This window comes from Cajanus cajan, chromosome 9 (genome assembly GCF_000230855.2).
Source record: "Cajanus cajan strain Asha chromosome 9, NIPB_CcT2T_4, whole genome shotgun sequence".
NCBI lineage: Eukaryota > Viridiplantae > Streptophyta > Magnoliopsida > Fabales > Fabaceae > Cajanus > Cajanus cajan.
In genome coordinates this window covers 25,012,800-25,025,273 of record NC_138525.1, presented here as the reverse complement: position 1 = coordinate 25,025,273, position 12,474 = coordinate 25,012,800, and the positions used below count along the sequence as shown (strand labels likewise).

The following is a 12,474-nucleotide window of genomic DNA, read 5'->3' as shown; positions in this document are numbered from 1 at the left end:
TTGAAAATTCTTGAAACACTTGAAAAATCACTTCAAACAATCCTTCAAAATCTGATGGGTTTAAATGGGATTGTTTTATAAATCTGGTATTTATAGATAACACTAGAAAGTCCTTCAAAATCCCTCTCACACAACAATCCTTTAAAATCCTTATATTTTTGAATATCAATGGATTGTTTTTAAGTTGTAAAAAATCTCAAATGAATACCAGTGGATTTTAATGGACTGTTTAAAAAATATTAAAAATCCAGATTGAATACCACTAGATTGTTTTTAAGTGACATAAAATCCTGATTAAAAACCAATGGACTTTTTTACTCAAAAAAAGTCTTTTAAAATCCTATGAAATCCTAAACCAATACACTCCCTAAGATGATACACTAAAGTAAACAAAAGCCCTAAAAAAATGCTTAATAATCCACCTCATCAATCCTAATAATCCACATCATTAATAAAAAATAATGCATATTTCCACGTAAACATAATGGTTAAATTTTTAAATGGAGTAAACGGAAAGGTAAACATTAACGCATTTTAAATATGTAAGAGTAAATTGATTCAAATAATTAAAATGAGACTAAATTAACACTATTAAATAATATAAGTGACAATATATATATTTTTGTAAAGAGAAATTCTTTAGTTTAGTTTAAATTTTACACTAGTTTAGTTTAATATAATTTTTTCAACACTCCTAGGTGTGATCACGTTAATAGTCCACACCCACGCGTCATTCAACCGGCGTGCACGAACTCGCTTAGGCTTGTACACTCTCCGCTCTCTCTGTTTCTGTTCCTACAATAATGCGACGCTCAAATCCCCCCATTCATTTCCTCGCCGCCACCGAGACCGCCACCTCAATGTCTTCGCACGCACCCGTACTCTCTCTCTCTCTCTCTCTCTATTCATATATAATATAATATGTCTTCGATGCTCACACACGACACGTGCTTATCACACTAATCACACATTCATGCATTCACCAACTCAAATGCTCTTTCTTATTATTCGCAGCACCGAGGACGCGGCAGAGGATTCTCCGGCCGCCCCTACTCCGGCGGCAGAGGCCCCTTCGTCACCGGCGACGAGCACCTACGCTCCGTCCGCGACGCCAATTTAGGACTCCGGCGAGGCGAGAGGGGAACCTTCCCGAACCAAACGCCGCACCATCACAATCCGCCGTATAATCCGAGGCATCATCCACCGCCGCCACCTCACCATCACCGGCCTCAGTTTCCTCATCCTCCGCCGCCGCAGTTCCGTCCGCCTCAGCCGCAGTTTCGGCCGCAGCAGTTCCGTCCACCTCCGCAGCAATTTCGGCCGCACTTTCGTCCGCCGTCGCAATTTCGGCCCTCGGATTATCGAGACTGGGAGCTTGCTCTGACGCCGCCGCCGCCTCCAAATTCCGGTAACCTCACTCTTATGCTACGTGAATGTGGATTCGGTTTCGAAGAATCTTAGGGTTTAGGACCTAGTGAGGTTTCGTCATATGCTGAACGTAAATGTTTCGATCCCTGACGTTGCTACATTGCGGTTTTCAACGAATCTGATTATGAGAACGTAATGTTGAGTGGTGAACTATGACTCTATGAGTTATGGCGGGGCAATCACTAGCTTTTGGTTTTGGTTGAGTGTTAGTTTTTGTTTATTCGAGAAATCAAACGCGCCAATGTGGAACAGTTTTTCAGATAGATAGTTTGATAAATGATTTTTGCTTTGCGTGTGAACATGAGCGGTTTGATTCAAATATGAGGGCGTGTTGTTGGTTTGAAGAATTGTGAGTTTCAGAGTTTCTATCTTTTGCTTAAAGCGAGCCTGAAGTTTTACAAGCATAAAAATGTTGTAAACCTTTGATAATGTGGCAAGTGAGTGGAGGATAGGCTTGAGCTAGAGGTTGATTATTTATTAGTGTTCCATCTTATGGTTCGGTTATTTATCAATACTTCTCTTCCCACTGTTTGTTGCTCATTATTGATTGTTTTAGAATTATATGATGTCATCAGACTAATTTAGCTTCTGATTTTTTTTATGCTCAACAGAGCGATTTAAAGTGCTTTCCTATAATATATTGGCTGACTACCTTGCTTTGGACCACCGGAACCAACTTTATTTTCACATACCTAAATACATATTGGACTGGCAGTGGAGAAAGAGAAGCATAATTTTTGAGCTGGGGTTGTGGTCTGCCGATATCATGTGTTTACAGGTTTGTGATCGACTGTTTATGTTACATATTAGATGACAGTTGCCAATGCTCACTCCTTGCTCAACTATGCTCATTTAACATGCTTGTGATCATGCTTTTGCAAAATTTTATTTGGCTTGTGTGATGATAATCATGATATGAATCACAAATGTACTTGGCAATCTCATTTTAGATAATGACATACTGCATGAAAATTCTTCATTTATAATTGATATTGTCAGAATTGAACTTTTACATGTCATCTTTTATTCTGCCTCATTTTTGGAAAAGTACCTTGGATTGGTTTCCAAACAAGATTTTTCAGTTGCATTAACATCTCAGTAGGATTTGTGTCTTTAGAATTTTAACAATTTTCTCTGGTGTGTGGGTACTGCACTTGAAAAATCTGATTGACCATAGAATTATAAAGAATTCCCTTTTGATTTTATATTACGACTTCCAGGAGGTTGATAGATTTCATGAATTGGCAGAGGAGTTGAAGCCTAAGGGATACAGCGGCATCTGGAAGGTGGGTTAGAAGTGCTATTTGTCTTAAGGATACATGACATAAGCATCTATATGAAGTTTTTGTGTTCAATGCTGCTTGTGCATTTTATATGCATTGGTTTGTTTCAGGCTTTGTTTCTAGTTTGAATTTATATAGAAGTTTTTTTTTTTTTTTAAATGATAGTGTTTTTATGTTGTAATGATCGGAATATCATATATTAGATGATTTGTGTACCATTAAGAATTTGAAATACATATGTGCTTCCCAGCTGGCATTATGTGTCTGTGTCATCTCATGTAGAAATGCTGTCATTAACTAGTTGAACAGGGCGAGTACTCTTTTTACTTGATGAGCGTATTTGTGCTGCATCATATAGTTGATTGATTGGCTACCTTTTTCACTTCCCTCCAATATAATCTTCAAGTTGTAACTTATAACTTAGTTATGTGCAGTGACCTATCTTCAGCATCATGACTTTTCAGTTTCACTAGTATTTTTCCTTTTTCTTTTCATATAGTTTTCCTCATTTTGATTGATTATTTCAACTAAATTTGAATGAAAAATAAATAATTCTGTTGCTTTATAAGTCTAATATCATTATATCAACTTACAGATGCGTACAGGTAATCCAGTTGATGGTTGTGCAATCTTTTGGCAAAATTCAAGGTTCTCTACAGTTCTACTTTTCTCTGGATGTTACTTGCTAATTATCATAGTGAAATCTGTTTGCTTCACTTGTGATTAACATTCACTGTATTCATGCACATGTAGTTTTGTTCAGCTTTTTTTTGCCATTCAAAATTAGGCCAGTTTGTTTAAAATTAAAAAAAAGTTTTTTTTTTTTTTTTTTTTTTTTTTTTTTTTTTTTAAATAAAAAAACAGTTTTTTAAAAAGCAGATAGCAGTTACTTCTTTTAAAAAAAGAAAACTATTTTTTTAAAGCAGTTTAGACAAACACATTAAAAAAATAGAAAATTGCTAATTTTTATCATAAAAACTGTTCTTTTTTAAAAAGCTTAAAAAAAGTTATCTTTTGCAGTTGTTTTAGTGTATGCTTTTTAAACCTTGTTTATTTGGCTTATACAATTTATAACTTAGAATGATACTACCGAAGTGTAGTATTTACAATGAAATGACGTGTGGAAACATGATATATAAGTCAGAGTCTTGTCATTTAAAGACATAATTCATTCAGTAATATATTGACAAATTGCAACTGTTACTCCTGTGGTATAACTTGAGCAAATGTGTTATTCTTTGTGGGTCTTATCTTTTTATGTATTTTTTTATATGATCTTGTTGATTCCTCTGTCATTTTACAATTATTTGTATATGTTGTATATTACTTTTCCTGTATATTTTTCTCGGGGTGGGGGACCTTACCTGTCTTCCTGATGCTTCTGCGGTACTTTGAAATTTTCTTTATTCTAACACAATAATATCATTACCATGATTTATCCTAGGTTCAATTTGTTATATGAAGAATGCATCGAGTTTAATAAGCTAGGACTTAGGGATAATGTGGCTCAACTATGTGTACTAGAGGTACATAATGCTCTCATACTATGCTTTGCCCTGTTCAATTTCTGTTGAGATAAACAAAGAATCTTCAATTATCTTACTTTTTCACCCCTTAATTGATGTGCTTGGATCTCTTTCCAATGTTTTCATCCTGCAGTTCATTAATCGAAATAGCTCTCTCCCATCCAGGTAATTACTCTTGTTTTTTTGGCTAATAGGATTTGTATATATCTTCTTTTGTATTCCTGATTCAGAAAAGTGTAATAGTACCCATGCATCATAGATGCAAGATAACTAATTTTTACTACATGCGTATAAATACAAATATAAACTCAAAAGCAAAGAATTATCCAAAATTAAATATATATCCATAATTAATAATCAAAAGTTTGTCTAAAACACACAATTACCACAAAAAAGGAAGATGGTGGAATTTTAAAAAAATAAAAAATAACAGGGAGGTTGTGAATGCTAGGAACACAAAACAGTGAAGAACACAAACAGAAATTGAGCAGATACGTGCATGGAAAGAGACTTGTGGGTGTGTAGGATCAGGAACAGAGACCTGTGGGAGTGTGGGTGTCTCAGAAAAGTCCAGGCGTGACCACAAACTATGTTGGCGAGCAGTGGGTCACAGGTTGAAATGAAACAGAGGTTAACTTCTGTGTTTTTGCGTGAATGATGCATCATTCATGAATGTGTGGGGAAGAAATGTTTCAACCCCTAATGCCAACACCCCTACCCCCCCCCCCCCCCCAAGTATAAAGGTCGCAACAGCTATGAGTTGCTGCCATTTTGGCTGTAATCACAGCTGTGATCTAGAAAAACAGTTCACTGGTCACCCTATAGAAGCCTCAAGCCACTCTGCACTGCTCTGGTGTTATAGTGTCCCATAAATTCCTGTACCAGCCAGATACTGCTACCATTTAGAGTATACATGCATCATACGATGAAAGCTTTCTACTCATTTCAATTTTCAACTGTAAATGACCCCAATCTCCACTCCAACCCCTTTTAAGAAAGGTCTGTCTCATCTAGCAGCTCACCTGTCCCACAAATAAAGAAGAAACAGTTTCACAAAAGATTTAGGAAGATTACTATTACATTCAGAAAATTATTTTAGTTTTTAAAATTGAAGGCCAAAAGTTAAAATGAATCATTGGAATATAATTTTAGTTATGGTCAACATACCTGTAATCTTGCTTTAAAAGTTTGGATGGTTTTTCTTTTATCTTCTGAGAAATAAGACATTGTGTTATGAAATAGGTTCACAAGGGTATTTTATTTTTGGCTATACAAGGTTGTGGGGTTATATGATCTAACCTTTGATTGTATTAAGAATTTATGATGCTTGCAGCTTTTCTTCTAACAACCGAGTCATTTGTTGCCTTAAAGGGGTGTTTGGTACATGGGAAATTTTTTCATACTCAAGAATTATAAATCTTGGAAATCATAATTCTTAGGAATGATTAAAATTTGTTTGTTTGGCCATAAATGTTTTTGAGAAATGTTTATAAATGTTACTTGGGAATAAGTTTTTTTTTTATTGTATTAAATAAGCAAATAAAGGTACCGTGATGTTTTTATCGCATTAAAACTTTATTTTTAATTCAAGAATGTTAGTTCCTCACCTTCCATGAGAACAATTTCGTTGGAAACCTATGTAAAAACATTCTTGGAAAATGTTTCCTAGGAATGTTACTTTTTCAATAACCAAATATGGGAAACTAACATTCCCAACTTCAGATTCCTGGAAAGCAAAAACTTTCCGAGTATCAAACGCCTCTTAAGTGTTTTCTTTTAATTTTTTAATCTTTATTCATTTTTTTACTATGTGATATTTTTGCATTCTCAGTATAACATAAATTTAACATTCTGCAGCTTGACAGGCTCTAGTAAAGTTGTGGTTTGTAACATTCATGTGCTATACAATCCTAACAGGGGAGAAATTAAGCTTGGCCAGGTGTGCACTGCCTGTTTCGCATAACATTTTCCCATTTTGATAAGCCATTTATGCCTCTGATACTGTTCTGTTTTGGATATATCACTGTCTAATGTTATGAAAATGCTCTTCACTTTGATGGCTATTGACACTTCTTTCTGCATTTCAAATGTACTTTGATTTTGTTCCTGTTTTGGTTTTCTTTTCATTCATAAAATGCATAAAATGGTCTTAATTTTTTCTATTCATATTGTGTAGACTCGCAGAATTTGTAATTTGTAATTATTCACATGCTAAGGTCTATGATATATGGTTTAATTTCTGGTTAATTTTTTCTTTTTTTAATATCATCTGCAGTATTATGTTTTCATCACATAGTCTAGTCATTCATTTTGAAACGTTGTTTTGTAGTTTAGATCTAGTAAGACTATAAAAGGTTTGATATTCTTATGTTTAGGCATATTGTGTACAACCTACAGACCCATTGATGTTTTTTTCTCTTCAATATCGTCATATTGTCCCACAATAATTGCCAATTCAGTTCAGGAACTAATGACCCTTAAATGTATGCAATTTGTCTGAGTATGAATATGCATAACTAGTTGTATCTTTAATGGTGTTTGGTGGAGTGAAAGTTGGATGGAGGGGGAGGGAAGATGATGGAAGCGAGTGGAAGTTGACTTTGGTAGTGTGTTTAGTGCATGGTAGTTGAATCGGGATACAATTTGTGTTTGCAAATCATGAATTGAAGGATTCATAATCAATAAAAACATAGTGCATGCACACACACACACATATACAAGACCTATAAAAGTGCTCTAGCGAGTCTAGCCATATTTTAACATTAAAAAAATATGAAAAATGAAATCATACACAGGTATATAGTAGTAGCATATAAGCTTCAGTACAAACAAAGATACAAATAATAATAGCCACAAGGCCAAAAGAAGTGGCTGTCTGCACAGTTCAGCAAAGAGCCCCCCAAAATATCACTGTTGTTCCTTCAATTCGTTTTCATTTAACTATTTAAGTTTATATGACTTTTCAATTTTTGATTAGAATTGGTAAGTCTATTATGGTGAAAAAGGAAAAACAAATAATGAATCATTGAATTGTTTCCATAATACAAAATTGTATAGATTCTTTTATGTATTGTGAGATGCAAAATTATTTTAGATTCATCTTAAGATACATATTGGTAGGTTGTCAAGTTGTATTGAATCGTAAGATTTGAGTCATGAATTGCAAGGTTTTGGTAACTATGGTTTGGTGTAGAAGTCAGTGGAAGTGTAGGTAAGTTTTGGTAGGTCCCACATGAACTTTTATCCAAACTGAGGATTTGAGTGGAAGTTGTTTGACATCACGAATTTGCCCTCCTTCATCACTCAATTTCCCAAGTGTGTGGAGTGTGGACATGTACCCACTCACTGCAGGTGCTATTTAATCGACCATGTTGATTATATAATCAACTATATAACACATGTTCAATGAAAAGCATCTCGTTCCTGTTTACATAATCAATTATGAATAATCATAATCGATCATGTGAACTGAATATATATAAAATAAATTGAAAGTGTATGGAGTAAAGGGTAAATATGTAATTTAATTATAATATTAATTCAGTTTTTTTATTTTATTTAATCCAATATAAACCAATTAAAAAACTTATCTTCCTTCCAATTTTTTCCTACTTCCCTCCTACCAAACAACCTCAAATTGTATTGTATTTCTTACTTACTTCCCTTCTCATCTCTTCTCTTCCCTCTATTTCTTTCCTCTTTACCAAACACAATTAAGTTGTGAATGCTGAACAGTATATCCCATCTCATTTGACTCTGTTTCTTTTGGTATTTGAAGTTGTGAACCGGTAATATCACTGTATCAGATTCAGGTCTTTGCAGTTGACTCCATCCACTGCTTTGGTGTCTAAAATATGATTTCAAATTCTTTTAGTAATTGCCTTTTCCTTATATTTACTTCAAGCAGGTCCGAGTGCTACTTGATAGGGCTAAAGCTGTTTCTAAACTCTGGAATGACGCCCCTGTAGTTATCTGTGGGGATTTTAATTGTACCCCTAAGGTTATTTTTTCTATTATGCCTTTTTGTTATCATTTTGTAAAATGTTATCACAGTCTGTGTTATGACATTAGTGATTTTTATCTTGTTTCAGAGTCCGTTATACAACTTTATATCAGAACAGAAGGTAGACTCTTTAGTTCTTTTCTTCCTCTGACTTTGATGATTGACACAAAAAATGATATCTTTATATTATTACAGTTAAATCTGTCAGGAATAGATAGGAATAAGGTATCAGGACAAGCTTCTGCTATAATTCGTCCACCAAAGCAATATGGTCCTATTTCTAGGTAGACTTTTTGCATTTGATGCATTTATATGTTGATATTTATTGGATATTTGGATTTCTTGCTTTATTCAAGAAATATCTGTTAAAATATTTTAAAATTTTGCAGTGAAATATCTGGTAATGGTTCAGTCCAGGTCACATCCATTGAAGGTGATAAGGAAGTTATTAAACAAAATAATTCTCAGTCAGGCACGAGGGACCTTGACATATGTAACAGTTTGGATGATCAACATACTCAGACTGTTTTGGACATGTCTGTTAAGTCTTCTACAAATCTGGAGTGTGGAAAGGAAAGTGATGCATATGAAGGAAAAGATACACAGGAAACTGCCGTTGACCATTCTAAGATCTTTTGTGAAGTTGGTAGCATAAAAAAACCTGATCCTTCTTATAGTGAAGGTAGGCTCCATATGGATGATGTAAATGGTGAGAATCATGACATTACACCTGTGACCTCCTCAGCTCCTGAAGCAGTTGAAAGTGATACGAATAGGATGGGTAGCAATGAACATATACCAGATGCTGTCCCAACTTCAAATAAAGAATTATTAAGCCAAAAATCCAACCTACATGTCCCTGAAGGGAATAAAAATGTGGAGTTTAACTGTTCCCCAACCTCTCTCCAGGAAGACGATCAGTCTTCCAGGGTGAGGATTGATCTTGAGTCAATAGATCTAGACAATTTAGAAATTTCTTCAACTAAACCAGCCAGCCAGCCTTCAGTTTCCAATGCATTTGAAGTCCCTTGTACAGAGTATGGAGATAGCCCATCTCTTGAGAAAATTGCTAATGACCAAAATAACAGATCATCAACCTCATGTCTAGTTGACAAATCACATCAATTGTCCAATATCAAATTTCCACTAGATGAAAAAGAGAGATCATTCCTCGAGGAGATAGAAAAATCCATTACTAGCGGTGAAAATGTTGGTGAAGATCGCAGCAGTTTCATATCTGCCTTACATAATGCTGAAGGAGCCACTCTTGATCTTGGCCCATCAACACCAATGAAGTCAGATCTTGAAAATTTATATCAATATGAGAAATTAGATTCTGCTTCCGACAACTTGGTGCTGTCCATAGAAATCAATGAAGTGAAGGATGACTCTTCTCCAAGTCAGATTTCTACCTCTATTGATGCAGAGAGAGCTACTTATAATCCGTCACTGTGGACCCCTGTGGAAATAGAAACTGCAACTGGAAATGCTGAGTGCACCTTCTTGGAGCACCCTTTACTGCTTAGGAGCACGTACACTGAAGCTATGGTAGATCTAAAAGGATTGCTTGCACCTTTTTCTTTTTTTGGATAAAATATGATTTTGATCCCTCTAGAGTTTCTCAAGTTCAGTTTTAGTCCCTTAAATTTTTCCTTGAATTATTTTGATCTTTCTAATTTGAAAATGTAATACTTTTTGTCTTCAAAGAGATTTAGATAGTGCTTAAAAATAGTTATAAAGTGCTATCTAAACCACTTTAAGGACCTAAAGTGATGTATTTCTAAATTAGAAGGACCAAAATAAGAAGACAATGAATTTTTAAGGGACTAAAAATGAATTTAAAAAATTTTAGAGGGACAAAACATATTTCCTCCCGTTTTTTTTTTATAGCTTCACTTTCATATGACAAGCTGTCACATCTTACACCTCATTTAAAAGCTACAGTTAAAGTTGTATTTCCCTAATACTTGTAAACGTGGTGCTCTTCCATATTATCTTATTGCACTAAGTACTCCTTGTATACAAGCAGGATTGTTCTGGGACTAGAGATCCCCATGGAGAGCCCCTGGTGACCAGTTATAATAGGCGCTTCTTGGGAACTGTTGACTACATTTGGTAGGTGCTATGCTCTTCAAGTTTATCTGCTACTGTTTCTCTTGCTGTGCTTGTTTTATTTTGAATTGTAAAATTGCAATAAGTATACCATCGTAAAGTGTCATTGCTGAAGTTCTTGTAGTTGCATGATATATTTTTCATTAACGTTGCTGATAGATGCATTTGAGTTTTGACTTTTAATAAGCATTGGAAAAAACTGGTTGTACTCTTCGAATGCCTAACTGTGAGCAAAATGAGTTGATGGTAATCTACTTTTTCCCTTGATCTGTCACTTAGGCGATCTGAAGGTCTTCAAACAACCAGAGTTCTTGCTCCGATGTCTAAACTTGGCATGGAATGGACTCCGGGATTCCCAACAAAGGTAAGAAAAATATAGTTCATGTGTGGAAGATTGCATATGGATGGGTTTACAAAGGTGTTTTTTGGGGTTTTCTTTCACTCGTTATCATTGTTACCTCATCTCAATTAAGAGGCTATTGTTGCAAGGTTATGACTTCAGAGGTTGATTCTTTAAGTAATAGAAAGTTCAATGTACAGGGGGCGGTCACTTGCCTCATCCTTGCTTGACTAGACCATTTGTTTTTATACAATTTAGGTTTCCTTGATAACCATAAGTGCTCAACTGAACATATGGATTCCTTTCGTGTATAATTTTAATTTCCCTTGATTTTGCAAATTTTTGCTTGAAATGTGTAACTTGTGATTTTTTTTTGAAGTTTTTCTTTGCCTATCTACTGTACAGAAATGGGGCAGTGATCATATTGCTTTGGTTACCGAGTTGGCTTTCTTGAGAGATGGTACCGACATCAGCAACAATGTCAAATAGCAGTTTATTCGACAACCTGTGGGCATTTGCCATTGTTAGATCATTGGATGTTGTGCCTAGGCTTGGCCAGGTTTGGACACCCTCAAGTGACCAAGTGTCAAATGAAAAATGTGGGTGTATCGACCTTGCGTGGGACTTTAACTCAAATCAACAGTGGATCTTTGGCGCTCTTTTTTACTTGGGAGGATCCAAATTCTGCCCTAATTTACCCCCTTCATGTTTTATGTTGTACGGGAGTTTAAAGGTTCTTCTGCGAAAGCTGAGAGCCTGAGACGTGTTTCTTTGGAATCAAGTATTTATGTTGATCCTGAAGTCAATCCTGTAAATTTAATAAAAACATTTTAGCTCATGATATACCAATCTAAGGTTTTTTTTAGCTGTTAGTTAACTAGGTTAAGATGTGATATTTGTAACCACTTTTTGTTTTTTATTTTTATAAAAAAAAATTAGTTAATAGCGTTCTATGATAATAAGAAATTCAGTGTGGGAGTGGGGGAGAGATATGTAGCTCTCAATCTCAGTTGTCCGTTTTATTGTTCTTTAACCTTTGGGATTTGAAAGTGTTTAATGATTCTTCCTCATCGACGGTGTCTTTCCATCAACTACGGTAACGTTGAGAATTTTTTTTATTGAAGCTTTGAATTATGATTCCTCTAACTTTTAGACTACGAATATATATTTGCATAATCACATGTAGGGCTAAACAATCAATTCGATCGTAATGTAAATTACAAAAGATCTTAGACATACTAATATTTTTTTTTTTCAAAAAATAAAAACTCTAGCTCAAATAGATGATTTTTCATGATTAGATTACATGAATTTCGGATCCAAATTTAAACTTTATTTAATTTAATCCAAACTAAGCTTGTGTAATGTTCGCATGAAATTTACCTACCTACCAGTACGTGTGTATATATTTATTGTTATAATAACCCGTACATATAGTTGTATATTTCTGAAACTGTAATAACTATTATTTTTTTTAAAATTATATCTTAGCATTTTAAGATACATGCCTAATTATTTTAATGTATTTATAAGTTTATATTTTTCAATAATTTAAATTTATACATATTCTTGTGGCTTTGTATCTTATAATTTGTTATATATATATAAAATAAGTTATAATTAAAACTGGGTAGAAGATGTTAAAATGATATTTGTTTACTGTCCGCAAATTAGATTGAAAATAAAGAAAAATTTAATCAACTAATCTAATTCAAGCCGAATTTAATCAAATCAATTAAATATGACATTATAATCAAATTGACAGAGATTGAATTATAATAT

The 12,474-nt window shown here is 34.3% G+C and overlaps 1 protein-coding gene across 3 annotated transcripts; it reads left to right on the top strand.

The window, feature by feature from the left end:
* The first annotated feature begins 719 nt into the window (after positions 1-719).
* LOC109807201 (DNAse I-like superfamily protein) lies at positions 720-11,682 on the top strand. 3 transcript variants are annotated; one of them, XM_083063978.1, is made up of 15 exons: positions 720-878; positions 1,015-1,408; positions 2,040-2,206; positions 2,649-2,714; positions 3,307-3,359; positions 4,156-4,237; positions 4,371-4,402; positions 6,095-6,176; positions 8,145-8,237; positions 8,329-8,361; positions 8,436-8,524; positions 8,630-9,788; positions 10,270-10,355; positions 10,632-10,716; positions 11,098-11,682. In XM_083063978.1, exons 1-15 carry the CDS (start codon positions 804-806, stop codon positions 11,179-11,181), a joined length of 2,580 nt encoding a protein of 859 aa, XP_082920104.1. In that variant the 5' UTR covers positions 720-803; the 3' UTR covers positions 11,182-11,682. The 3 variants fall into 3 exon arrangements, with proteins under 3 accessions (XP_082920104.1, XP_082920103.1, XP_082920105.1); XM_083063977.1 differs by having other exon boundaries at positions 10,267-10,355; XM_083063979.1 differs by having other exon boundaries at positions 10,267-10,355; positions 11,072-11,682.
* The last annotated feature ends 792 nt before the right edge of the window (positions 11,683-12,474 follow it).

Excerpts from the sequence above, each read along its gene's own strand:
- LOC109807201 (XM_083063977.1), top strand. The coding sequence starts at position 804 with ATGCGACGCTCAAATCCCCCCATTCATTTCCTCGCCGCCACCGAGACC. Across the intron at positions 1,409-2,039 it reads GCCGCCGCCTCCAAATTCCG|AGCGATTTAAAGTGCTTTCC; the intron begins GTAACCTCACTC and ends TATGCTCAACAG. Across the intron at positions 2,207-2,648 it reads CCGATATCATGTGTTTACAG|GAGGTTGATAGATTTCATGA; the intron begins GTTTGTGATCGA and ends TACGACTTCCAG.